The 26,665-nt window shown below is 52.2% G+C and overlaps 3 protein-coding genes across 3 annotated transcripts in view; 1 reads left to right on the top strand and 2 right to left on the bottom strand.

The window, feature by feature from the left end:
• Window positions 1-951: 951 nt before the first annotated feature.
• On the bottom strand, window positions 952-6,407 carry CCDC183 (coiled-coil domain containing 183). The gene is made up of 14 exons (XM_054517053.1): window positions 6,323-6,407; window positions 6,118-6,239; window positions 5,903-5,974; window positions 5,094-5,261; window positions 4,857-4,961; window positions 4,586-4,693; window positions 3,832-3,960; window positions 3,566-3,623; window positions 3,189-3,289; window positions 2,785-2,931; window positions 2,273-2,461; window positions 2,046-2,165; window positions 1,753-1,849; window positions 952-1,275 (listed from the first exon to the last, which is right to left on the bottom strand). Exons 1-14 carry the CDS (start codon window positions 6,405-6,407, stop codon window positions 1,013-1,015), a joined length of 1,764 nt encoding a protein of 587 aa, XP_054373028.1. The 3' UTR covers window positions 952-1,012.
• A 477-nt stretch (window positions 6,408-6,884) lies between these two features.
• Window positions 6,885-13,022, bottom strand: SBDS (SBDS ribosome maturation factor). Its single transcript, XM_036395195.2, has 5 exons — window positions 12,873-13,022; window positions 12,024-12,153; window positions 10,624-10,824; window positions 9,904-10,068; window positions 6,885-9,274 (listed from the first exon to the last, which is right to left on the bottom strand). Exons 1-5 carry the CDS (start codon window positions 12,998-13,000, stop codon window positions 9,146-9,148), a joined length of 753 nt encoding a protein of 250 aa, XP_036251088.1. The 5' UTR covers window positions 13,001-13,022; the 3' UTR covers window positions 6,885-9,145.
• Window positions 13,023-13,132: 110 nt separating this feature from the next.
• The window catches only part of LOC118694280 (S-adenosyl-L-methionine-dependent tRNA 4-demethylwyosine synthase TYW1-like), a 98,397-nt gene continuing 84,864 nt past the window's right edge, over window positions 13,133-26,665 (top strand). The window contains 8 exon segments of the mRNA XM_054517037.1: window positions 13,133-13,190; window positions 14,654-14,780; window positions 14,923-15,089; window positions 15,687-15,839; window positions 16,368-16,469; window positions 17,352-17,546; window positions 18,903-19,184; window positions 20,055-20,162. Coding sequence (XP_054373012.1) covers window positions 14,955-15,089; window positions 15,687-15,839; window positions 16,368-16,469; window positions 17,352-17,546; window positions 18,903-19,184; window positions 20,055-20,162 — 975 coding nt within the window. The 5' untranslated portion in view covers window positions 13,133-13,190; window positions 14,654-14,780; window positions 14,923-14,954.

The following is a 26,665-nucleotide window of genomic DNA, read 5'->3' on the forward strand; positions in this document are numbered from 1 at the left end:
TCTGGAGCTTCCCTGAAAAACCTCAGGTTGTGCTGTGTTTTGTGAAGATAATGCCCATTCCACGAGACCCACCAGGAGCAGTGCTGAGAGGCTGGGGAGCAGCAGCCGCTCCTCCCCTCTCTGGGGATGTCATTGATGATGCCAGCACCAAGCACAGAGCAGAACAGGCAGGGAAAGGCTGCTCCGACGCTGACATTCCCGTGTGGAAGGGGACAAGGTGCCCCTGTCCTGGCTGTCTGTCCAGGAGCACAGGCAGAGCCCCTCGGTTCTGGCTCTTCTTGGAGAAACAGCACCATCTATTTGCAGCACGAGAAGAGAGGGGGCATGGTGGGTGCCCCTCAGCAGGACTGGGGATCCCACCCTGGAGCAGCAGCCTCGGCTGTCCTGGGCCAAACTGGGACATTCCTGACCCCCAGACTCTCCTGCAGTCCTGGTGACACCTGGGGCTTGCTCCAGGGTCAGGGCAGGAGTTCAGGACACAGGTGCAGGAGCAGGGAGGGGAGAGGCTCCAGGCTGGGGGTTCAGCTCAGCTTTGGGTCTCTCCTTCCTGGGTAGGCTCTGCCCTTCAGCTCCCACGCACGGACATGAGGACTCCCACCCTGGGACCCCACAGGACTCAGCCATTCCCCACATTTCCTTATCACTGGCTCAGACAGGCTCCAGCCCCTGAGGCATCAGAAGTCCCAGGAAAGTGTTGGCTCCACAGCACCAAGGGGGAGAAAGCCAGGCCAGCCCCAGCTTTGCTCCAGGGGCTGAGCCTGTCCCTAAGCCAGCCCATCCCCACCTCCAAACCCAGCTCAGAACCCCTCAGGATGGACCCCAACTTGTTGTGAGTGACAGAAGTGACCTAGGACCACCTGTTCCAGCCTTACCATGGAACTGGAATGAAGAAGATCTGATTTATTAAATCTGCTGGGAAAAGCAGACTGACAAAACTCAGCTCAAGGTGCTCCTGCTGAGAAAAGGGTACAAGGGGTGGCCTGAGGCCTTCAGAGCTCACATGGAGAAACCACTACTTCTTCTTGCAACGTCTGGTGTTCATGCGGATCAGCTGCTGCCCCTGCTTCTTGATGTCCTCCCGGCTGGGGATGTAGTCATGGTCTTCATCCTCAAAATCCAAGGTGTCTGCAGGGGAGAGTGGAGAGGAGGGGCTGGGGAGGGTCTGGAGGCCACCTCTGCTGTGGCCATGTCCCTGGGAGAGCTGGCACGTTTTGTTGGGCTCGTGGGATCCAGGAGAGTCCTTGTGGACCTTTCCACCCAGCATCCCAGGGTGACCTGTGGGACCTGGTGATGGCATCACTGTGACCCATCTCCAACGCTGCTGGGGCTTCCCATAAAGGTCTGGAGCTGCAGTGTGGTGGGCACAGCTCCTGCTTTGCTAAAGGTGGTGAGCTGCCAAAAGCTCTTTGCCTCTTCCAGGAGCATCCACAGGCAGAACCAAGCACTGATTATTCTTCACAACCAGGTGATTTTGGAGATGAGGGTGTTCCCTCTTGCCCCACATCTCTCCTTGTTCCTGCAGTAGCTTGGTGCTCATCATGCCACCACCTGCCTTCATTCTCCCCCAGCCCTGCCTAAAAACACCACCCACATCTGAAGCCTTGGAAACAGCCAAGATCAGCCTCAAGACCTGGAGGCAATTTGTGGGTTGGTGTCTGCTGGGCCAGTGGGAGACAGACAAGGACTCCCCGCTCCCAGGGGGCAGGGCTGGAACAGTCTCTGTAGGGACATGTCCCCACTGTACCCTCCTACCATCTTCCGTAGTGTCTTCATCCTCAAAGGAAATCCTCAGGTTCTGTTTTTCACCTGCAGTTCTTTCCTCCAGAAGGTTCCTGACCTTGGCAAAAGTCTGTGAAAGACAGCCTGGGTTAAGTGCTGGAGGGCAGGTGGGTGTTACACCCCAAGCACCATGGGTGCCCAGTGCCATGCGGGGCTGAGCCGCTCCATGGCCCTTCCCTGTGGCCTTGCTGAGGAAGGATGGCTTGGGTGGCCTTGGTCTGTGAGGGCCCTGAGTGTGTCCCCAGGGCCACCGAGGGCCCCCGTACCTCGCTCTGTTCATCAGTGCTGTCCTGAGGCCGGGCTGCCGCCTGCTCCTTCAGGAACTGCAGCTTCTGCTCACAGTGCTGCAGCTTCTCCTCCAGCCCCACCACTGCACCTGAGTCCTCCTGGGGGAGACACAACCATCTCGAGCAGGGGTAGCAGTGGTGGCCATGCCAGGTGTCCCTGTGCTGCCCTGCCTGCATGGCCCTGCTCCCCTGGAGCCCCATGGTACCTTGCCAGGGATGGAGATGCCCTGCAGGCGGAGGAACATGTTGTCAACGATGTTCTCAAACTCGATCAGGCGCTTCTGGTTGTTCAGCATGTGGGCTCGCATCTGCTCCAGCCGGGCCTCTTCCTGCTTCAGGTTCTCCCTCAGCTGCTCCTCCTGCATGCTGGAGCCAGCCACACTCACATCACACAGCTGCACAGGGGTGCAGGGACACCCCAAAGCTGCTCCAAAAGCAGTTCAGGTTGCCCCACCCCCAACTGCAGGCCAGCTCCATGCTGTTGGCAGCACTTCCCAGGCCAAGCAAGGAGAAAAGGAGCTCCTGGACCCCAGTGGGAGCTTTGGGTGCTCTGCTCTGCCAGCAGCAGAGCTGGGAGCTCAGAAACCCTCCCAGTGCGGGAGGAGTGCGTGGCTGCAGTGGGGTGGAGGTCAGGGTGCCTGTTTGGACATGACTCCCCCTAAGGTGGTGGCCTGGCTGGCACAAGTGTGTGAGGCCAGCAGCACCTGGTGGTGCTGACGGGCTGGTTAAACTTCAGTTTAGCCTGCTTGGACTCCAGGTTCTGCAGGGTCTTCTTCAGCATGTTCTTCCTCTCATTGCACTCATCGATGTGCTGCTGCAGGTTCCCCAGGGATTTCCTCTGTGCCTCGATGCTGCTGGGGATGTCCTGGCCAGGGGAGACACAAGGACTCAGCCCAAGGTGGCTCCTGCTGGAAGCAGGGCCTCGGGGGGGGTTACAGAACCATGGAGCTCTGTGGTTTCTGTTCACGGGGAAGGGCAGTGCCTGCCTGCAAACAGGGGCTTTGTGGGGCCCCAGGGAGAAAAGAGCAGATAACTGCACAGGGGAACGAGGGGAGCAGAGAGGCTGCATCTCCCCAGCACTCCAGCAACCCCAGGTTTTAGCAGGGATGGGTTTTCCATTACCCAGAGGCAGGAGCACTGCAGGGCAGTCTTTGCCTTCTCCATCTTGTCTGTCACAAAGGCCTCACGCTGCATCTTGGCCATGGCGGCCTCCACGTCAGCACCTGGGGTGGCAGGGAAGGGACAGGATGTCCAGGGAAGGAGTAGGGCAGGATGTCCAGGGATGGAGCAGGGCAGGATGTCCAGGGAAGGAGCAGGGCAGGATGTCCAGGGATGGAGCAGGGCAGGATGTCCAGGGAAGGAGCAGGGCAGGATGTCCAGGGAAGGAGTAGGGCAGAATGTCCAGGGATGGAGCAGGGCAGGATGTCCAGGGATGGAGCAGGGCAGGATGTCCGTGGCTGTCCCCACATCCCCCCACCCTGCCCCTGCCAGGCACTCACCCATCAGCGTTTCTGAGGAGCTCTGGTCCTGCTCTGCAGAGAGCATGGACACAGCTTGCTGCAAGGACAGTCACTGTCACCCCTGGGGGGCTCAGCACTGCAGGCTGCCCCTGCCCCCAGCCCTGCCTGCCCCACCCCCAGCTCACCTGCCCACGCCCCAGCTCACCTCCCCAGACCCCAGCTCACCTGCCCACGCCCCAGCTCACCTGCCCACACCCCAGCTCACCTCCCCATGCCCCAGCTCACCTCCCCACGCCCCAGCTCACCTGCCTCTGCTGCCTCTCGCTCTCCTCCTGGCGCCGGAGGCTCTCGATGTGCTTCCTCTGCTCAGCCAGGGACTGGTCCCTGAGCTGCTTCTCCATACGGACCTGGGGTCCCGCCTCGGCCATGAGTTTCTGGAGCATAATAGAGAAGGGAAGAGTTGCTGCCAAAGATAGTTGGAGCTTTCTACAGATTGGTTATTAGGTTCTAGTATTGGTTTAGATTGAGATGTGGGAAGAAATTCTTCCCTGTTAGGGTGGTGACACCCTGGCACAGGGTGCCCAGAGCAGCTGGGGCTGCCCCTGGATCCCTGGCAGTGCCCAAGGTCAGATTGGACAGGGTTGGAGCAACCTGGGAGAGTGGAAGGTGTCCCTGCCCATGGCAGGGGGCTGGAATGAGATGAGTTTTAGGGCCCCTGCTAACCCAAACCATTCCATGAATCTGTGATTTGAGCTACTGGATGAGCTCCTGGGATGCCCAGTGTCAAAAGTGACCCCAGTCCATGCAAACAGGCTGTGAAGGAAGCTTGGCAAGGCAGGCTGGGGTGTGGGACACACTGCCATTGCCATGGCTGGTGCTTCAGACAGGCTGACCCCAGCCCCAGGGGACAAGAGGGAGACCTGGCAGGACCTATGGAGGCCTCTGGTGCTGTGGGCAACCTCAGCTCCACCTCTTTTGCCCCTTGCTGAAGGAAGGCTCTCAGGTATGTGGTGCTGTCTGTGGGCACTGGAGGGTGGGAAAGGGCCCCAGTTATCTCACCTTGATGACATTGTTGGCTTGGAGGGTAGTCTGGCCTGTGAGCTCCTCGTGGTACATCACAGTCATCCCAGACAGGAGGTCCATGTATCGAGGCAGGTACACCAGCTCCTGGCACACAGGGAGCCAGAGCACGTCACCCACCAGGGTCCCCCGTGCTGTGACAGGGCATGGAGGGCACCAGCAGGGTGTCCCCTGGGACACAGCCCCTTGGGCACCCTGTGCCTTTGCAGGGAGAGCAGGTGAAATACTGGCACAGTGAGGAGGAGCTCACCCTCCTCAGGACCTCCTGCAGCCTCAGGTACAGGTTGGTGACAATCTCTCCACTGTGAATTTTCATGAGCATCTTCTCAATGTCATTGCCCAGCTGGCGAATGGTCTGGGGCAGACACCGGGAGAAGGCACAGGGTGACTGTGTGTCCCAAGCCCAGTGCCCAGCCCAGTGCCGGGGTGCAGGGGCTGGATTAAAGCCTCCATGGGTGCTGGCACACCAGGAAGGGCTCCCGGGTACCTGCAGCTCTGGCTCTTGCCACTTAGGCTCTGTCTCAGCATCCCGCAGATTCTGCAGGTGCCTCTGGCGCTCGTCCCTGGCTTGGCTCCACTGCTTCAGCTGGTGCACCAGCATGTCACACACCTTCACCTGCTCATGGATTTTGGCCTCGATCTTCTTTATGACCACCTGGATGGGCATGAGACCATTTTCTAGGCTGGATGCTGCTGCCCAGAAAACTCCCCCCAAGGTAGAGCTGGGGACAGTGATATGCTGCTCCAGGATGTTGTCATTGGTTTGACAGGATGGGGTCTGGGAGAGCTTTGCTCTGGGGGCTGGCTGGGGTAAGGCAGAGGTGGGCAACTGCTGGTGGCAAGGCTGGGCTTAGGGACTCTGCATGATATGGAGCAGGGCTGGGGATCAATAAAATCGATCAGGGGCCAGATGGGGATGCTGTCAGAGAGCAGCGGCACCGCTCTGTTGCTGCACGAGGCCTCTGGGCAAAGGCAGCTCTGTAGGCACAGCCTCGATCTCCACGGGTTTGTAACCAGGGCACAACCTTGGGACAGGCAGTGAAGGGCAGGGACAGCATCTCTGCCGGGGATGCGACTGCACCCTGTAGGAACACAGGCAGTGCCAGGGACACGGGGGTGGGACAGCAGGGACAAAGGGGCTGCATGGATGTGTCCCATGGGACCAGACGTGAACACCCCGTGTCTCCACAGCAGCCCCGTGGGGTTGTCCTGGTGCTGGCAGCATGTCCCTCTGCCATGCACTGTTCTTTTCACTGTCCCCAGAGCCCCAGCCCCTGCTCCCAGCCCTGCTGTTACCTCCGGGCTCTCAGTGCCTGAAACGAGCTCCTGGCCCTCTCCGAAGGCATCCTTTATGGGGAGTTTGTTGTACTGTGAGCAGGGAGGGACAAAGATGGTCACTGTCAGCCTGGGAATGACACATCTTTTGCTGGCCTGTGCTGCCAGCTCCTGGAGGAGCTGGGGGTGCAGGGCCTGCACCAGGCAGGGGTACAGCAGGAGGGACCTGCTGGTACCTTCAGGACAAATTTCAGGATATTGGAGTCCTCCTGCAAAGCCGCCTGCAGGCTGGGGAGCAGCTCCCTGTTCTGCCGGAGCTTTTCCTCGCAGGACTGAGCGAAAATCTTCGCACCTTGCTCTGGGGGACATCAGGCAGCCAATGGCAGCGCGTGGGACGAGGGGGCTGTGCCGCCCCTGTCCCCGAGCAGCCCGAGGCAGCACCTTGCAGGCCCACGAGGACACGCATCTCCTGGCTGCGCTGGCTCAGGTCGGCCTTGGGGCCCCGCGCGCTGCCGGGGGCCTCCATCCCTCGGCCCACCATTCCCAGATCCCTTAGGACAGATGCCCAGGCCCTGCTGCCCCCGGAGGTGTCGCAGCGTTGTGAGCGCACGGTTCCACCGTGCAACTGTCACCGCGGCACTGGCAACTGCCACCGGCCACACGCCTCCTGCTCAGCAACGGCCCAGCCCCCTCCCAACACTGCTGCAGGGAACAGCTTCATTAACAACTGATTAATGAGCTCTTGGAAGGGGGCAGAGAAGCATTCCAGCTTTGTCTCCCATTGGCGTGGCAGTGGCAGCTGTCAGGGACCATTTTGACCCCACTAGGAATAGGGCAATGCCAGGGCAAACACATGTGCCTGTGTACCCAAACACACCAGCAGTGCTCTCCTGGAAGCTGCCAGCTTATTTAAATGCCCACCTATCTGAAACTTTCAGTTAATTCGCCAGGAAATGGTTGTGCAGGGAGTTATGGTCTTGTTGGAATGGGCAAAGACAAACCATTTACCAATCCTGAGCTTTATTCTGATGCTCACCATATGTTCTTGCTGAACTACAAACATGACAAGAAATGCCAGCATGTATCTTTATTTGTCCATAAATAAACTCAAGCTCCCTCTACCAGAGAAAATCCTTAATGTCTGGATTTGCAGAAAAAGACTTTATAAAGAAATTGCCTTCCTAGCACCAAGCTCATGAATCAGCTTAGACTCAGTTCTGGAACTCCAGATCTTTAACGTGCTGCCATCCTGTTGTGCTCGAGGTGTTAAACACAGCAAACCAAGAAATTAAAGAATGTGAAATCAGGTATTACTGACACAATATCCTCTGAGGCTCTTGCTCAGCATCTTATTTGCATATTTATGAATTGCATGTTAGTGCTAATTTCCAGTGACAAGCTAAATATCAACATGATCATCTTCAGTGCTTCCCAAAGTGTGTCTGGAGAGAGAGGCACATGAAGGCAGCAGCCCAGGGTGGTACCCAGGGGAGCTGCCTGTGCACACAGAGCTCTCCACACTGAGCCCTGTCCGCAGGGCATATCCAGTCACTACACCCCTGCATTTCCTAGGCAGCATTTAAACCCCTGGGAGCAAACAAAAGCATTTTAAAATGGATGAAGTGGTTCAAGAATCTCTGTTTCACCTGTCCTCAGCAAAACTCAGGCTCTAGAGGCAGATCCTCCCAAAATACTGCTGAAGGAATTGATCCTGGCCTTGCACGAGTGCACACAAATTGGCTGCTGCAGAAATCCACTCCCAAGAGGCAGCCTTGCACTGAGGTTCCAGCCCTGCAGCCACCTCACATGCCAAACCTCCCCTCCTCCAGCTGACCTCCCTGATGAAATTCCAGGAAATTCTCAACGAGTTAAAGGTGCAGAGGAAACCCAGCTCAAACCCAGCTCTGTTTAACTGTCACAGAAGGGGGGAGTCTCTGGAAGGCAACAGCAACCAAAGAGCACCATGCTCCCCTGGGAGAGATCTCCCTGGCTGGCCCACAGCTCCTCACCTGCTGTCTGCTATCTGCATGGAAACAGGAATGTCACATTAAAGGCTCCTCAAATTCCTGCTGATTTAGCTTTAAGTCACTGAACCATATCTGCTTTGCCTGGTGGTTTGTATTTTTAGTATCTCCTTCCCCCATTGTTGTCCTCTCTTCCCCTTTTCTTTGCAATACCCCAGTTCAACTTTAAATCATTTGTTTAACACAGCTGCAGCAAGATTTAACAGAATTAGCAAGAACTATATCCCATGCCTCAGGAGCTGGCTGGTAATTCTGTGCATGGATTAGAGAGCAGCAAAAAAAAAGGACAGAGGATAAAGGACAGCTGCCAGAATTGTTCGGTTGCGCTAAAAAGCAAAGGGGCACACACAAACAATTCCTGCTGGGAATTACTGTCCAACAAAAGCCTGTCTGGCTCCATGGCCAGAGGCCACCACTGCCTGTTTGAGATTCATTTTATCATGTGAAAGCTGCAGCTCCCAAGCACAGGCTACTCCCTAAGCCTACAAAAGCATTGCCACAGCCAGGGATATCTCCTCTACTAGTAACAAAAATAAGTATCTTATTTCTTTCTGTATCTATAATATATAAATAGATGATAATTTGTTTTTATTAATGTAGCTAAATATATTCTACAAATAAGTTATTTGGAGAACATCATCTCTACGTCAGCAAGTGCTGCTATAGCCAGTGAAGGAATTCTTTATGAATGGTCCATTGAAGTACTTTAATTACCAAGTAGCCAATTATGGAAGCCTAAATCAGTTTTCACACTACCAAGAGACTGATTTTTAGACATGATCCACACTGCACCTGTTTAGAAGTGAAAATGCAACTTTCTTTTCTTAAGGTCCCTCTCCTCACATACAAAGCCACTCCTCAGTGACCAGTGCAATCTCCCCACTCAACACTGACAACCTGAAGGTACAAACAATTGGCACCAAATCACTCAAACACTTTTCAACAGCAACGCTGAAACTAGAGCAAAGCCAGAGTAACCTCCTACCACACCCTAACTCAGTTCTTATTAGTGCAACTCTGACACAAAATCTTCTTACAGGCAAAGACATCTGTAAACCAAGCAAGTGTAAAATGATAAAAAAGACCCAACCCACACTGCATGGAAAAATCCCAAAGGATTAGTGTCAGAAAATATTTGGCAGCAAGAGATTGGAAAAAACCATGAAGGCCTAACAGAAGAGTGGCTACACCAGTCACTGCAGGGAGGGTGTTGAAGCAGATCTGCTGCAGGAAGATTTTGTTATTCAAGCTTTTCATCTCCTTCCTCAACATCCTTCAGACTGAGCACTTCCAGGGATCCTTTTCCTTTTGTCTCACTGCGGATCAGCTCGTCAATCTCCCTGAAGCAGCCTGGGTCAATAAGGCACACCTGGAACGTTCCACATTTCATCAATTAGCCAAGAATGTTTGGATTTCATCAACCCCTACCCAAAGCCTAACATTCACTTTCATTAAAACAATCCTAGTTAGTTACTGAGGAGGAGTCCGAAGAGTTGACAAACTCTGTCTGGCTGCAAATTTTCCACAGAGCTCTACAGTTCCAGTTCCTCATGCTGGATATGGCTTTTGCCAGTTGGGATTGCTGGATTCTAATCTGTTTGTATGAAGATTTTAATACCAAATTTTGCTTTATCACCCACCAACTTTAAAAAAATAATTAGCCACCCTTAAAGTCTAGACAGAAGCTACCAAATAAGTAACAATAACATTTCACATATGAGAGAGACTTATCAGTGTTGCAGGATCATCACTGCTAAGAGGAATTGCACTGTGCACTCCTCAGCTTGGAGCAGCAACCTCTGGATGCCAAAGGCTGCTTCCATGCCCACATCACTAGGATTGTATGAAATTAAAAGTTCCCAACTGCAGCTCTCATTCAGGATCTCTGGTGAGCCTTCAGTTTATCTAAACAGCTTCCATATATGAATTCATCTCCTAGTAAAATACACATGTGTAGTTCAAATCAAACCTGAACCCCATGGACTGCTTTTTGCTTACCATTTCCAGCTGTTCCTGGAAATCTTCACTCTCAGTAACTTTAATCAGTGGCTTGAGCTTCTCTTTCAGTTTCTTGCCCTCCTTTGCTGGCAGGATAAATCTCAGCCTCATGTGAGCACGTTCAATCTGCATGGTCTCCTTCAGCTGCCTGATCACTTCCAGGGCCTGTTGGACAAGAAAAAGACCACTTGCACACCTGCTTAAAACCCAGCACCCAGATCCAAATCTCAAACCTTTTCCCCAGCTTCAGAGCCATCTCTCAGTGCTGGTCACTGCTGCTCTGCTGCAGGGAGGCTGCTATCATGCTCTTTTGACAGATTAACAAGAAAAGGCTGACTTGTTTGTGATCACTTTGAACACTTAAAAGCTGTCTGAAATAAAATTAACTAGCTATACTGCAAAACACCACAAACCCACATGGCTCAAATGCAAAACTGATATACCACCTCAATTAGCATAAATCATGAACCTTTTATTTCTGCTCTAAGTGTATCACTGTTGTTTTTTTTCCTTTCTTTCTCCCCTCCCTGAATTCTTAGCAAACAAATTGACAGAGTTTCAGGAGCTGCTTCTCTGCAGCACTCAGCTGTCAGATGGCTGAGTAATCCCTGTGCAGGCCTCAGATCGCAGAGCTCTGTTGATCCCTCTGTGGCTGAGGCCCGAGAAATTACACTGGATGGCAGCACCTCGGAGCAGGAGCTGATACTGCAGGAAACTCACCTGCTGCTTTGTGCTCTTGTTGGGTTTGACAGAGTAGTGGATGTCCTTCATGGCCCTTTCAATGAGGATCACTGTGTAGGGCCGCTTGGTCTCGGGGTTCACGCACTTGTCAGCCACGATGGTGGCGATGTCCCGGAACATCTGCTCCAGCTGCGTGTGCCGCTCCTTGTCCGACACCTGCAGCTCCCCTTTGGACAAAATCTGTTTTACCCACAGAAACCCGTTAATGAACATCCTGGATCTGAAGAGTGACAAGTAAAATTTGACAACTTTGAGTAACTTTGTTAAATTTGACAGCTGCTTGAAAGGTTGGGTGAGATTTGAAAATAATCAAATTAATAATGTGAATCATTACAACAGACAGCATTGGAAAGGCTTCAGACAAAAAACCTCACCCCAGAAACACTAAACAGCAGCAAGAGAAGCACAGATTTCACAGAATATCTTAAGCTGGAAGGGACCCCTCAAGGACCGCTCAGTCCTGCCCCTGGCCCTGCACAGACACCCCAACAATCCCACCCTGGGCATCCCTGGCAGCTCCTGGAGCTCTGGCAGCCTCGGGGCCGTGCCCATTCTCTGGGCAGTGCCAGCACCCTCTGGGGGAAGAACCTTTCCAAAATCCAACATAAACCTGCCCTGGCACAGCTCCAGCCCTTCCCTGGGTGCTGTCCCTGTCACACAGAGCAGAGATGGGAGCTGTCCCTTGGGAGGAGCTGCAGACCCCAATGAGGTCTGACCTCAGTCTCCTCAGGCTGAACAGACCAAGTGCCCTCAACTGCTCCTTGTGTGGCCCCTCCAGGCCCTTCACCTTCTTTTTAGCATTCTTTGGACTCTGACAGCTTCAGATCTCTCTTATATTGTGGCATCCAAAACTGCCCCAGAGCAGAGTAGGACAATCCTCTCCCTGGCCCAAGCTGTTGATACTGGGCCTGGTGACCCCAGGAGAGGGATGTCCCTCCTGGCTGCCAGGGCAATGCTGACTCAAGAGATTTACTGAAATCTTATCAACCACAGCAAGTCCATAGTTCATATCCCACCAGAAAGGACTAAGAAATTAGATCTGTTACTTACACCTAAGTGAGCTCTCCAAAGTAAGCAACTGTCCCCTTCTTTTCTCTGCATTCTTAATAACTTATCTTATGTGAGGAACGCTTCAGTACTGGCTGTGTCCAGACACATCGGTGCATGCAAGTTGTGTGTTAGACAGAATTCTTTCCAGCCACATGCATATGCCAAATTTAAAACTATAAAACAGAGCTACAGCCCTTTTTTACCCATTTCTTAACAAGCAACCCTTTCACCTATGGCAGCATTCTAGAAACACCCTTCAGTACAAACCAACCTAACTGTGTGACTAAATCTTCTCACATCTTTTATAAAACAAAGTGTGTGAAACCTACCATCTTACAGATTTCTGTCTGGTCATCTGTTCCAAATGCTTTAACCAGATCTTCCTTCTTTGCCACCTGGCCTTTGGAGACATTGACAAACACTGTGTGTGTCTGCAGGACCTCGTCGAGATCTTTCTCCCTAGAGATTAAGACAAATGTAGAAAACTCAGAATAATCCCAGAATGATGCCAGTGCCACCCCTGGTATGGGCAGGGACACCTTCCACCATCCCAGGGTGCTCCAAACCCTGTCCAACCTGGCCTTGGGCACTGCCAGGGATCCAGGGGCAGCCCCAGCTGCTCTGAGCACCCTGTGCCAGGGCCTGCCCACCCTCCCAGGGAATAATTCCTTCCCAATATCCCATCTATCCATCCCTGTCCTCTGTCAGAGTGAAACACTGCCCCTCGTCGTGGCACTCCATGCCTTGCCCAAGCCCCTCTCCAGCAAAGCAGCAATGCCAGCAGCACAGCTGCTTTCAGCGAGGAGAGAGAGCTCCCGCTGCCCCGGGCTGACTCAGCACAGCTGCAACCTTCCAGCACGGAGGTCTCGCTGCCCAGGCACGGGCACGGTGCTCCCGTTACCGGCCCCGCGCCTCCTCCCGGGGTCAGACCGGGGGCCCGGGGCCGCGCACAATCCCCGGCCCCGCAGCCAGGTGCCGGGTCCCGGGTCACTGCCGACCCCCCCGCGACACCCCGGGCCCTTCCCGGTCCTCACACGGGCTCCCCTCCAGCGCCACTACCGAGTCTCCACACGAGGTGCCCGGTATGACCCCCTCACACCCGGGTCCCCGCACGGGCCCTTCCCCGGGCCCCACGCCGGGCCCGAGCCGCCTCCCCCGCCGGCTCCCCGGGCACTCACGCTCCGCTGCGCCAGCCCATGACCTTGTTGCGGTAACAGGCGATCTCGAAGCGCTTCCCGGCGCGCCGTGCCCGCACCACGGCCACATTGGTGAGGCGGATCTGGTTGGTGGGGGTGAAGATGGACATGGCGGCGGCCGCCCGCTCCGCCCCCGGCCCGGCCCGGCAGTGAATGGCGGCACGGGCGGAAGGGGCGGGAGCGGCGCATGGCGGCCTGAGGGGAGCCGGCCGGGGAGCGGGGTCAGTGGCGGCGCGATGGCTGAGTGCGTGTGTGTGAGAGAGCCGTGATGGGGGGAACACAATAACCGTGTCTGTGGAGGTGGTAACCGTGAGGGGGGATATAATAACCGTGCTTGTGGGGTAATAACTATGTGTATGGGCTAATAACCGAGTTTGCGGGATAATAGCGTGTGTATGGGCTAATAACCGAGTTTGCGGGATAATAGCGTGTGTATGGGCTAATAACCGAGTTTGCGGGATAATAGCGTGTGTATGGGCTGATAACCGAGTTTGCGGGATAATAGCGTGTGTATGGGCTAATAACCGAGTTTGCGGGATAATAGCGTGTGTATGGGCTAATAACCGAGTTTGCGGGATAATAGCGTGTGTATGGGCTAATAACCGAGTTTGCGGGATAATTGCGTGTGTATGGGCTAATAACCGAGTTTGCGGGATAATAGCGTGTGTATGGGCTAATAACCGAGTTTGCGGGATAATAGCGTGTGTATGGGCTGATAACCGTGAGGGGGGATAGAACAGCCGTGTGTGTGAGCGGTTATAACTGTGAGGGGGTGCTGTGGAGGGAGATGAGGGTAATGACCCTGCGGGTATTTATTAACCATAAATGGTGTACGGGGGCAGGAACTCTGAGCTGGGGGGTGTTTAATAACTGTGAGAGGCAGGGGAAGGTGGGGTAAAACCGTGGGGTGTTTGGGGGAGAGAGGGGCATTAACCATGAGAGGAGGAGTAACCACGAGGGTGGGAGGGTGTGTGTTAGTGGGGTGATAACCATTAGGGGGTGTGTAGTTGTGTAGGGGATAATAGTGAACCTGTTTTGGAGCTAAAATTCTCTTCAATATATGTAGCATCTATTGCATTTGAGGAAGTTGTGTAGAGGTTAAGGGAATGCCTGTAGCTGGTTTGGGTAAAACTGGGAACACTGGGCAAGTGCTCTTAGCTCTTCTCTATTGTGAGTCTCGGTGTTGCTGCTGGAGGGCTGAAGGGCATCCCCTTAAGCCTTTGCTCTGGTAACTTGAGTAACAGCCAGTACAAGTTTCCAGCCTCTTGGAAATACTTGCATTCTGTGCTCTTGACTGGTATCTGCAAAAACAAGACCCAAGCTGCAGATGACAGTAGAAGGGTGTTAGCTGTGTTCCTCAGTCAATAAGTATCACAAACCAGCCCTTTTGGAGTGCCTGAATATTCCATATGAAATAGATATTCCCACACACCCTGCATGTGTATTCCTGACTGTGCCCTGAATGTTCTGAACCAACATGAAACATCTCAGTGGCTCCAAATCAACCTTCACTTGCATCATAGAATTCTGTGAAAGTGTTTTCAATTGAATCTATGTTTCAGTCTGCCCTTGAAACTCTGTTTGTAATCAGTGTGACATTAAATGTCTGTAAGCAAGGGTTGTGTTCAGCAGAAAGTTTTGTGCAGGTGATTTCCCCCTTGGACTGGAGCTTTCTCATTCCAGAGAACTGCATTTGTTGGGTTTGTGTAAAACTAAAGCCAGTATGATCCCCTGGATGTTTCACAAGGACTTTTTCCTTTCAGGCACTTGGACAGCACAAGTATTTCCTGCTTTTCCTTGTAATAGAGCTACCTTAGAAAGGAAGAACCCAGAGTTTCCCTCTGACAGTATGGAATGCTAGCTTGGAGCTCATCTGACACACCTGAGGAGGTAAAGGCTTCTTGATTCAATTTTGGTGCCTTGTCTTTAGCTAGAAGCTGTTTTCTGCAAAGCCTGGGCAATAGCTGATAATGTCAGGCTGTGGGTACTGTGTGATTATTTTGTGAGTGCTCATTCCATATTTGCTCTGTAGGAACCTGTGATATTCCAGATTTAGATGTCTCAATGGATATGTGGAGCTACTTCCATACTTGCCTGGTGTCCATATGGCTGCACAGATTTTACATCTATTCTGCTGTTGCTCTTGGGATCAGCCTTTGGATTGTCATTCAGTTCACCACCACCAGAGCCAAAAGGAAGGTAACTGAGCCTGTCAGCACTTCTCTCTGAGAGACCCCAAAAACCTGGGTGGTAGTGAGTAGTTACTGGATAAAGGCACCTGCTGTGGGCCTGCTGAGAGTGTTGCAAATCCCAAATGCAGTTTGGTTATCTGGTTATGATCCTCAGCCTGGCTTGTTTGTGTCTGTGGGTCACTAAATACTCTTGTTGCTCTGATGTTGGGGCAGAGCTCAGCAGGACACACCTCACACTGTTCCTGGGAGAATGTGTTCCCCTGGATTGCTCTGTCACTCCAGGTAAACCCCTCAGCTTGTGCCCAGTGTTTGCATCTTCATGTTTTCATGATGCTCGTGACAGGGTTGGACTGGTTTGGGATGGGAGGGAATTAGGCCATTCAGGAGTTGAAAACCTCCTCCTGCAGGTGGGTAAAGATCTGCTGCAGGACTTGGGAGGTTCAGCTGGATCCTGTTACCTCCTGAACAAGTGGGTATTGTAGCATGGCTTAGTCAGGAACACGGGTCCTGGTGTGTTTGTCTGGGTGTGAGAGGAACCAGAATGCTTTGACTGTTGCTGAGAGTGGCCCCAGGATTTGAGTTTTAAATGCTCTTGGTTTGACAGCCCTTGGAGAAGGGTGAGCAGTCCCGGGGGAGTCCCTCTTCCCCTGAGGGAGCATCAGACAAACTGGGAAATGGATGTGCTCCCCGTCAGGCACAGAGGATCCATGTTGCTGGAGTGAAGATCTTCTATGGCTCTCAGACTGGCACAGCAAAGGTATCTGTACTTTTATTGCACAGCTGTGAAATTGCTTTGAAATATTGTTGGGATCTGAGAACATTGCTTGCCTTAAAACACTGCCGTGGGTACAGATCTGGGAGTTCATCAGCACATTCATTAGCTTCTTACAATCATTGCCCAACATGCAAGATGAGTGAAAAATTAAATAAAAATAACAATTTTCTTCCTCCCTTTAAGCAAGGCATGTAGTAGAAATTGATTATAAAGCTAGAAGTTTACTCTTGCACTATAATTGTAGTTTTCTAGCAAGGCTTTATAGAGAGAAGTGCTGGGTTTGGTGCTTTCTCATGAAGAAATGTAATTTGTGGGTGTAACTGTGACATTATAATGTTGGAACTCTCAGCCAGCGTACTCCATCTTTGTTTTAATGTGAGGAATTGCAATGCCAGTGTCCAGGCCTCCTGTGTCATTATTCTTCCTGTGCTGGGAGAAGTCTCATGGCTGAGCACAGCAGGGCTTGTGGGGCTTGAAGTAATTGATAACTTCCATTGTTTCTTTGTTCAGAGATTTGCCAAAGCTCTGGCTGAAGCTGTTTTTTCCCTTAATTTGCCTGTGGAAATCATTAACATGGAAGACTATGATCCAGAAGATGGTTTAGTGGAGGAGGTGGGTATGGCATAAACACCAGTAACAAGTACAAATTTTTCCTGGGGTTGTCAAGGCTATTTCCCTCTTGTATTTCTCTCCTGTTGTTCTGCAAATCCCCAAAGCTTTGTGTTGAATTGCTTCCCTACCCATGCAAATGTAGCCCATCAGCCCTCAGCAGAAAATACCTAAATTTTGAGAATTTCAAAGCATCATTTGGACATTTTGCTGTGACAGTGACTCTGTATGAGCCAGTTCTGTAACTCAGGGGTGAGCTGGGTGAGAGTGGCTGCCCCAGGTGCTCTGTACACCTGGGCAAGGTTCAGAACCAGAACAGCAAGGTGGTGATGCCTCTGCAGCCTTTAGAGGCTTTTAAGATAGAAACTCTTTGTGAGGTATATTTATGTATAGTGATCCTTGATGGGTTTTTTCTTCTGTGAATACTGATAGTTGCTCCTTGAGAGTTTTAATTAATCCTACCAAAAAGTTTTGGTGGAAACTGCATGCTGGGAATTCCTTCAGGTGTCAGTATGAATTGCCAGCATTTGATACTGCCCCTAACACACCTGTAAATGTGAGGTTGAGGAGTTTGAAATATTTATCCATGGGGCACTTCCCTGATGAAGGAGTTGGGTCAGGAAGCTGCTGATGGGGCTGGATGTCCAGGTTTGCTCTGTCACTGTGTCCCTGTTCAGCTTGACCTCTCTCTGCTAATTTAAAGTGCTGTGCAGATTGTCCAGCACCCTTGGGATTGTCACCTGCATCATCCCACCCCAGCAGGAGACAGCCTTGCCTTTTGATTTCTCCCAGCTGCCTGGGTGTTGTAACTCTTTGCTTTAGAAGAAGGTTCTGGAAAATGCAGTGATTTCTTTTTTTCCCCTCCTGTCCTGTTTGTGTGACCAGACAAGCAGCAGGAACATCTGTGTGTTCCTGGTGGCCACCTACACCGAGGGGCAGCCCCCAGAGAGCGCAGTCTGGTTCTGCAAGTGGCTGGAAGAGGCAGCCAATGATTTCCGTGTTGGGAAGAGCTTCCTGCAGGGCCTGAGATACGCCGTGTTCGGGCTGGGCAACTCGGCCTACGTGGATCACTACAACACAGTGAGTGTCCCTCGAGCCCCCTGCTTGGCTTCTGCTCCCCAGAGCCTCAGCTGCGTGCAGTGCCTGCAGCCTGAATGAGGCTGGTGCTCTGTGTGGGATTGCAGCTCTTGTGACTGGGTGAGGTGCTGGGTTTAGGGCATGGGCAGAATCTTAGAGCCACTGAGCTTGGAAAAAACCTCCAAGATCACTGAACCCACTGTGTGCCTGATCCCCACCTTGTCCCCAGCCCAGAGCACTGAGTGCCACATCCAGCCCTTCCTTGGGCACCTCCAGGGATGGGCACTCCAAACCTCCCTGAGCAGCCCCTGGCAGTGCTGAGCCCCCTTTCCATGGGGAAATTCCTGCTGATGTCCACCCTGAGGCTCCCCTGGCCCAGCCTGAGGCCGTTCCCTCTGCTCCTGTCCCTGTTCCCTGGAGCACAGCCCGACCCCCCCGGCTGTCCCCTCCTGGCAGGAGCTGTGCAGAGCCACAAGGGCCCCCCTGAGCCTCCTTTGCTCCAGGCTGAGCCCCTGCTCAGCTCCCTCAGCTGCTCCTGGGGCTCCATTCCCTTCCCAGCCCTGTTCCCTTCCCTGGACACCTCCAGTCCTTTGCTGTCTTTCTTGGGGTGAATGGCCCAAAACTGCCCCCAGAACTGGAGGTGTCTCAGCAGTGCCAGCAGAGGGGACAGTCACTGCCCTGGTTCTGCTGCCACACCAGTGCTGGTACAAGCCAGTGCCATTGGCCTTCTTGGCCACCTGGGCAGTTCAGCTTTGAAGCAATTGGATTTCGAATGGGAAATGAGAAATTAGTCTCACATGCACTGGGAGGTGTGGTAATACATTTGGTAAATCTTACTGAGTTGATTTCCCAGCTTTGAAAGCTTTCTGCAGTCACCTGAGGGCACAGCACTGTAAACTCTTGCTCTTGCTGCCTTCTAAACGTGGCTCCTTGTTGTGATGTGGGTTCTAGCTTTATTCCCTGATGTGAACTGTGGCAGTATCTCTGTCTGGTTGTTGTTCTCATCTCACACAGAAAATTGGCATCACTTGTCACAGGTTGTGTTCAGAGCTGGGGCTGTGTGTCACACATGTGACTGTTCTGACCAACAAGCACCACACAGAGCAGTCTGTTCCCAGAGCCCCTCCCTTCACCTCAGGGGTGGCAGAGGGATTTTCCAATGCAGTCTGAGGGGGTGTGGTGCTGTTCAGGCTGCTCTGTGTCTGTGCTGAGCCAGCACCTGAGAGGGACTCCCCAGGTCCCTGCCCTGCAGTGCCGTGCAGCTCACTGGCTCTTCCTAGGGCTGATCCTTGCTTTTCTGGTTGTCTGCTGCACTTGGCCCTGGTTTAATTTCCTTTCCAACCCTTCCTCCTGCCCTAGGTTGCAAGGAGGATGGACAGGTGGCTGTGGATGCTCAGTGCCAGCAGGATCATGGCTCGGGCTGAGGGGGACTGCAATGTGGCCCAGAGCAAGCACGGCAGCATTGAGGCTGACTTTGAGGCCTGGAAAGACAAATTCCTCACTCGGCTCCAGGCGCTCTGCAGAGGGGAAAAGAAGCCCTGCAGGGGGAAGTGCAAGAAGGGGAAGTGCAAAACTTCAGGGAAGCAGAGCAAGGAAAGCTCGGACCATGAACATGGGACGTCAGAACAGGACAATACTGAGGTACAGCCAAAATCCTTGAGGCCTTATTTTATTGGGAGCACTGTTTGACTTCTCCCCTTCTTCCTGCAGTCCAGAGGGCTGCTGTGAGAGCCTGCTACTTGCTCTGGAGCAGGGGGAGAGGAGAGCTGATACCCCATGGCAATAACAAGTAGAACGAGCCATCCGAAAGAAGGACCAAAGAATTAGTGATGAGCCAGGCTCGATGGCATTTGTGTGATGAGGGAGTCTTGCTCCTGGCTGGGGACAGATGCTCCAGGGAACCAGGCTGAGTTCTCAGCAGAGCCTTTGCCTTGTCCCAAGGCCAAGGGGATCCTTCAGTTCCCTGTGAGTCATTAACCTGCTTCCACTTCAACCCCGTGAAGCTCAGCTGCCCTGCCTGTATCCCAGGGTTTTCCAAAGGCATCTGGGATGTGTTACCTCAGCAAGTCCTATATGTCCTTTGTGTGTGTCTGCCTGTAATAATTTCTCTCTTCTGGAGTGTTTATTGATTGCAGATTTTGACTAAGAAATCCTCTCTATTGCACTCCAGTGCAAGACGCAGAGCTGCTGTGGCACTTTAATCCTCCCTCGAGCTATATACTGTGGGTTGGAAGTTATTGCTGGGTTGAATTTATAGGAAAGTAAGTGGTTCTTCTGGCTGGGTTTGGGAGTGCTGGCTGCTGCAGAGCAGGAGGAATAAATCTTGCTGTCAGTAAGGCACTTGGGTTTAAAGGGGCTCAGGGTTCCATATCCATCCTATGGGTTTTTGGTAGGCTGTTGTTTGTTTTGAGTGGTCTTTACTGATGAGGAGAGCTCATTTCACTGGTTAGCTTAGTCTTACATTTAACAGTGAGATAAATTCTTATTTTTTTCCTCTGCTCTCTCCCACAGGCAGAGGAATTGTTTGAAACCAGTAGCGAGGAGGAAGCTGGAGGCACAGATTCTGTCATCGATGTTGAAGATCTTGGCAATGTCATGGGCCACATGAAGAAAGCAAAGGTACTGCTGTTAGAGGGGGTATGGAATGGTCAGCTCTTGTTCACTGAGCAGCTGGATTGATTAAAATATAACTGGCTGGATTTGAATCTGTGGGGTTTGGGTAGAGGGAGAGTAAAATACAAGCCCCAGAAAGATCATCTTTGGATGAGTGTTGGGTGTAGTCACAGACTGACTCTGTAGCTTGCTCACCAAGCAAATGCTGCAGTGATAACCTGTGACTTCCTGTCTGAGGGAAGATCTACTTGCAGAGCTAACACTGGATCTGGCTGCAAATCTCTGCACTGAGATTCCCAGTGCAGTGGCTGAACACTGGTCCTGTTCCTGTACTGCCTGTGGGTTGTCACTGAAATGCAGGTGTGAGGACAGGGGCAGAGCTGCAGGGGCAGCAGGAACACCCAGCTGCCAGAGCACCTTGCCTTGCTCACTGCTGCCCTAGGGTGAGGTCTGTGCTTCAGACACTGGGCCTGTCACACAGCCCCAGTTCCTGCTCCATGCCAGGCTCTTGCTGGGTGTGTTCCCAGTGGTTCTGTTGGTGTCCCTTTCCTGTGCTCAGTCTGAGCTGGGATGTGTCACACTCACCTCACTCACACCAAGCACTGGGGACAGGGAGCAGCTGCAGGGCCTTGCTGTGCTCCCCAGTCTTTGCTGCTGAGCAGTTGTTGGTCAGGTGGGGAGGGGTGGCCTGTGATGTGCTCTGAGCCCATCTGCTGACCCCCTTTGCTCTCAGTGCCCTTTGCATGGTGCTGTCATTGTGCACCCTTGAGCTGCTGTCCATGCACTTCTCACCAAACTGACTCTGTAATGACACCTTCCTTACCGTGGGTGTGTCTGCACTGTCAGGTTTTCACAGCTCTTTCCCAAAATGGGGCCCTGGCACAGGGTGCCCAGAGCAGCTGGGGCTGCCCCTGGATCCCTGGAAGGCCAGGCTGGACGGGGTTTGGAGCAGCCTGGGACAGTGGAAGGTGTCCCTGCCTGTGGAAGGGATGTGGAATGAGATGGTCCCAGGTCCCTGCCAATCCAAACTGCTCTGTGACTCTGTGAAAATACAGCAATGTCCTCGGTGCTCTGAGCTGAGGTGGCACTGCTGGGCTACTGAAGGCAGGCTGTGGCTCACAGGAGGGTGCTTGGAGAGCAGGAGCTTACAAGGGGAGCCCGGGGATCTCTGTTGCTGCCCTCAGGGAGGGGAAGGAGGTGAATCAAACGCTGCTGTTTGTAGCCAGCTCTGTGAGGAGAGGAGCCCCAGCGATGGGGCAAGGCTGGCTGCTGTGAGAGGGATCGCCTGTGTGCTGCAGCTCGTCAGGGAAGGCTGGGCAACCTTCTGGCTTCCCTCTGGAGGGAGAAAGGACCGCAGTTCCTCATGGAGAGCATTAACATTGTTCCTGTCTCCTCTCTCCTGCGCTCGCCACTAGAGGTCAGCGGCCAAAAGGGAGCGGGGTGCCGCGGCAGCTCCGGGGCAGTGGTGACAGCCAGCGCTCCTGTGAAGAACTGGCACTGAGCTTTCCCTGACTGACAGAATATAGCAACATCGTGATCGAGGAGCAGTGTAACCCAGGAAAACCACGTATCCTAGGCCAGTTTACAAATAAAATGTGAGCACAGCAATAAAATACTTTCTGCTGTTCACTGGAAGAAGTCAGTGCTGAGGTCAGTGTGGTGTGGGTTTGTACACAGGCAGGGAAAGTTCACTGCTGTCTGTGCCTTGGCTGAGGCAGGACCCAAACTGTTTTGTCTTCAGCCTTCCTGGTGCTCTGCTGGAGCAGGGAGAGTGTTGGATGTGCTTGTGTTCTGCAGTACCTGTGACTCTGCAGATCAGATTGCTGGGCTGTGGCCCAAGTGCCATCCTGATCAGAGGGGCAGCTGCTGCTGAGCACAGACACTCACCTGGAGCTGGAACCTGCAGGTGTTGATCCTTTGAGCCTTTTCCTTGGAGGAGCTGGCAGAGCTGTTCTGCTGTGAGAGTTGAACACTGCTCTCCTGCAGAGGATCAAATCCTGAAGGGGCAAGTGTTGGTGTGGGCCTGAGAGCTCACTCTGAGTGTGCATAAGGGCACCTCTGTTGAAGTCCTGTCCCTTTTCTAGGCTCTGAGTCTGCCCTGAGAGGTTTCCTGTACCAGGTGAGTCGTTCTGCCTTTGGCCATTTTAGCCATTTTCCTCTCATGGCATGCTGGACTGTGTAAAATGGGTGTGACGCTGTTGTTTTCCCTGACCTAACCTGTTGTCCTGCAGGACTCCTTGCCCACACAGCCAAGTGCTCTGGGCTTTGGGATCTGAACTGCTCACACACACGTGAGCAAGTCTGAGAGGAACTCGGGTATCTGAAGGGTTATGTCACAGACAGATCTTCCTCCTCGGAGTTCCTTGGGTCTGGAATGTGCCTGACACTTTCCAACAGGAGTTCTATGGGTGTCATTGTTGGGTATTCACCCCTCTGCCTATGGGGTGTGGAGCAGCAGGTTCTGCCTTGTGCATTGTAGTTAATTAGAAATGGTTTTGTGTCCAGCTTTCATCTCTTCTGCATGGATTGGCTCTTGTGAGGCTCACTAGCAGGCAAGGCAGGCACAGATAGTCAGAATTCCTTATTGTCCTGCCTTTTCTGGGATGCCAGAGTGAGGCTGTGGGGGGATCTAATAAATCCTTGCTCACATCTCTGCTGGTCATCTTCATTTAATTTTGCATCTGTCTTTTGTTGTTTGCCTTGACGGAAATCAAGGCTGAGATTTGTCTTACAGCTTTCCCCCCCCCATATTCTGCAGGTTTGTAAAGTACTGTCAAGGGGCTTGAAGCAGGTGCTGGATTCCTGCAGCCACTTGGACCAGGCAGATGGATTCAGGAGTTCCAGGGGAATGCCAGAACCTTTCTGCCAGGTTGAATTATAGCTATTACAGACTGAGCTAGAGAAGAGAGGGATTTTTGAAGAGCTGCTGAATGTGAAGTTTCACAGTTCATGGTGATGGTGCCTTCTGCACACTGAGTCTGAGCCCAAACTGACACAGGGTTGGGTAACTATTGGTAATATATTCAAGTATGTTAACTGGTAGCTGATCCAACAGCAAATTCCACATGAGTTTACCAACTCTCATAATATGTGCTGATGGTTTTTAATGCATTTAAGAATGAGGTGGACTTTGGAGTTTTGCAGTTGTGGCACACTTTGCCTTTCCTCCAGAGCTGATGTGGATTTGTCAGGGAAAGTGAACTCTGAGGGTGTTTGTGGCCTGCAAGGTGCCATTAATCACAGGGACATCAGTTCTTAGTGTGGATTATCTCCCCCAGCTGGGAGATCAGCTGAAAGGACAGAACTGTCTACACTCATTCCCAGGGAATGGAATGACTTTATTAACCTTCACATTTCTAAACTTCAGGCATGAGTAATAGCAATAATAATGTCCTGATTCCTTGTTTGATGGGTTTGGAAGCAATCAAATGAGCATATTTGTTGATGCAATTTTGAGATGGATGCTGATGTTTTCTACAAGAAGCAGTGTAATGATGCTGACAGGCTATTTTCAATGTAAAGAGAGAGGGGTTGATAGGAACACACTGAGAGTTTCCAGGAACCAAACCCTGCCCCAGAGTGTTCAGTTTGTGTCCCTCTGTGTCCCTGGGCCCCTTTGGCACTGGTCCCTGAAAAGTCACCCTGGGTTAGCCGGTGTGAATCCCAGCCCTTCCAGCCTTTCCTGGGAGCCCTTGGAGCCTGGGGCTGCTGTGGAAGCCCAAACCTTGCAGGCCCTGGGGGAAGGAACTCTTGAGGGAGCTGGGTTTGGTTGGAGTGGGACAGTGGACAATGGGGTATTTAAGGCCTAAGGTTTACAGACCAAGGGTCATGTGCAACTTTGTGCTGCAGCTAGGAACTTTTTAAAGGAGGAAGGAATAATCAGTGATATGTTAACCAAATGGAACAAAATTTGAGTATGTAACTTTCAGTTAAAACTGATGTGGACAGATCCAAAAGCTTCAGCTTTTAATGGGTGAAGGATTCCTTTATGAAAAATGTGCCCTTATCTGCAGCAGCTGCTCTAAGCCAGATTCTGAGCTGTGCTACTCTGGCTCACAATTCAGTGGGAGTCTACATTTTAAAATGAGCTTTCAGAAATTAAATTTAACTTCTTGGGGACTACTTCTGTTGTTAACAGCAGGGTTTGCCATAGGGACACTTCACCCTTCTCCTTTCCTGGGTTCAAGTCTTTTTTCTCTTAACCCTGGCTAATGGAAAGGATTACAATTGCTAAACCGAATTACAAGAGATCTTGAGGCATTTTCTGAGTAAGGCTTGTGAGTGATAAAAGGGAAAAAAGAACCCCAAAATAACTTTAATGTAACCTTTGTCTGGATGTGCAGTCTGCAGGCTCTAACGTGGTGTGGCAGTGGCTTCCTTGGTAAAAGCATTTGAGAGCTCTCAGTGTTTATTTGCAGCCTTTTCCTGACCACATCCTTTGCATCCAGAACTGACCCTGCAGCAGCCCAGCCCTCCTGCTCACCATTTCTCACCAACTTTGGGCTCCATTTCTCAGGTGGTTTTCTTTTTGCTGTGCATTTTTAAAGTTTCCTGCTTGTCTAATGACAGATTTGAGCAGACTTCCTGAAATTCTACAAATCAAAGCAGCAGAGCCTCTGTGCCCTAGAGCCAGGCTGGAGAGCTGGAGCTGCTCCCCTGGAGAGGAGAAGGCTCCAGGGAGAGCTCAGAGCCCCTTCCAGGGCCTGAAGGGGCTCCAGGAGAGCTGGAGAGGGACTGGGGACAAGGGATGGAGGGATAGGACACAGGGAATGGCTCCCAGTGCCAGAGGGCAGGGCTGGATGGGATATTGGGAATGAGGAATTGTTCCCTGGGAGGGTGGGCAGGCCCTGGCACAGGGTGCCCAGAGCAGCTGGGGCTGCCCCTGCATCCCTGGCAGTGCCCAAGGCCAGGCTGGACATTGGGAGCAGCCTGGGACAGTGGGAGGTGTCCCTGCCATGGCAGGGGTGGCACTGGGTGGGCTTTAAGGTCCTGTCCAACCCAAATCATTCCAGGTTTCTGTGCTTTTTTGACCACTTGAAAAATTGCCATTGAAATGAAATGTTCTTTTCGTCTTGAACTCATGGAAAAGAAAGAAATGGAGTGGAGAACTCTTTACAGAGCCACTTGAAAAAGACTCTGCAAAAGATGGCAGGAGTATGGAAGGATGTGTGCTGCCTGCTCTGTGTGAGAGAGCAGAAGAGACTGAATGGAAAATCTTACTGCTGTGAATTTGGGCATTTGGGACACTTGTTAATCTGTGTTAACTGGGCTTCAGTTGGGATTTTTGTAGCACAGAAGAAAGAAATAAAATGTGAAAATATGGCTCAGTTTTCAAGTATAAGCAGTCCCTTTTGGGTGGACACAGACACATTGTTAGTTTTGACTCCTTTAGTGCCTTTGAAAATCAATCTTCTTCCTGGCTTGTCCAAGGAAGTCTCCCAAATCAAACAAATGCTGGCAGAGTCCCTCAGCAATGTGTGAGTTGGAGCTGTGCTTCAGCAGCACCTTGTAAAAGCTGCCCTACAGCAGAGCAGTGCTGTGGAGCTCAGAGCAGCACTCTGAACCCCCCTGCAGCCCTGCAGATACATTGGAAAGTTGTGACCTGGGAGGTTTCTTGTCCTTGAGGACGTGGGCTGATGTTGAATCTACAAGACAATGATGTTGGTGGGATCATTTTTGCCTCTGCATTTCATGGAAGGTGCTCAGGGCCCTTTCAGGCTGATGCACTTGGATGGCAGCATAAGCTCCTGTCACTGCTTGTCAGCAGGAGTTTGGGATTTAAATGCTGTAAATGTCCAGAAATCTCAGCTCTGACTTTTCAGACAAAGGGAAATGGAAAATTCCCTCCATGAGGATGGAGCTGCAGTCTGTTTTCCTTTGCTTAGGTGGGAGCTGCTGCCTCAGAATAACACCAGGGACCTTCTGTATCCTACAGCATAGGGAGGGAGGTGGGGATTCCATCTCCTTATTTAAAATTCGCAGGGGTTTCTACTTCAGGAGAGAAAAATCCTGATTCTGAATTTGGGTTTTTTTGTTTGGTTTTTGGTATCAGTCAGAACTTCTCAGGGACTTTCCCCATTTTGAAGGGAATCTACAAGGAGGATGGAGTGCCAGGACACAGGGGATGGCTTCCCAGTGCCCAGAGGGCAGGGCTGGATGGGATATGGGGAATGAGGAATTGTTCCCTGGGAGGGTGGGCAGGCCCTGGCACAGGGTGCCCAGAGCAGCTGGGGCTGCCCCTGGATCCCTGGCAGTGCCCAAGGCCAGGCTGGACAGGCTGGGAGCAGCCTGGGACAGTGGGAGGTGTCCCTGCCATGGCAGGGGTGGAACAGGGTCAGCTTTAGGGTCTCTGCTAATCCATTCCATGATTCTGTGACTTTAGGGGCACTTTTTGAGAGCACCTGCTCCAATTTTCCCTTCTGGCACAGGCAGCTGATGTTTCAGTCATGGCCAGGTGCTGCATTGCCCCGTTCCCCTCTCAACTCCTTGTGCTGCTCTCAGCTCTTTGT

Source organism: Molothrus ater, chromosome 21 (genome assembly GCF_012460135.2).
Source record: "Molothrus ater isolate BHLD 08-10-18 breed brown headed cowbird chromosome 21, BPBGC_Mater_1.1, whole genome shotgun sequence".
In the NCBI taxonomy this organism is placed as follows: domain Eukaryota; kingdom Metazoa; phylum Chordata; class Aves; order Passeriformes; family Icteridae; genus Molothrus; species Molothrus ater.

Coding starts and splice junctions, on each gene's coding strand:
- CCDC183 (XM_054517053.1), bottom strand. CDS start 6,407: ATGGAGGCCCCCGGCAGCGCGCGGGGCCCCAAGGCCGACCTGAGCCAG. Junction 4,962..5,093: donor GGCAAGAGCCAGAGCTGCAG/GTACCCGGGAGC, acceptor TGTCTGCCCCAG/ACCATTCGCCAGCTGGGCAA. Junction 2,166..2,272: donor GCATCTCCATCCCTGGCAAG/GTACCATGGGGC, acceptor TGTCTCCCCCAG/GAGGACTCAGGTGCAGTGGT.
- SBDS (XM_036395195.2), bottom strand. CDS start 13,000: ATGTCCATCTTCACCCCCACCAACCAGATCCGCCTCACCAATGTGGCC. Junction 10,825..12,023: donor AGACAGAAATCTGTAAGATG/GTAGGTTTCACA, acceptor TGGGTAAAACAG/ATTTTGTCCAAAGGGGAGCT. Junction 10,069..10,623: donor ACAAGAGCACAAAGCAGCAG/GTGAGTTTCCTG, acceptor CTTGTCCAACAG/GCCCTGGAAGTGATCAGGCA.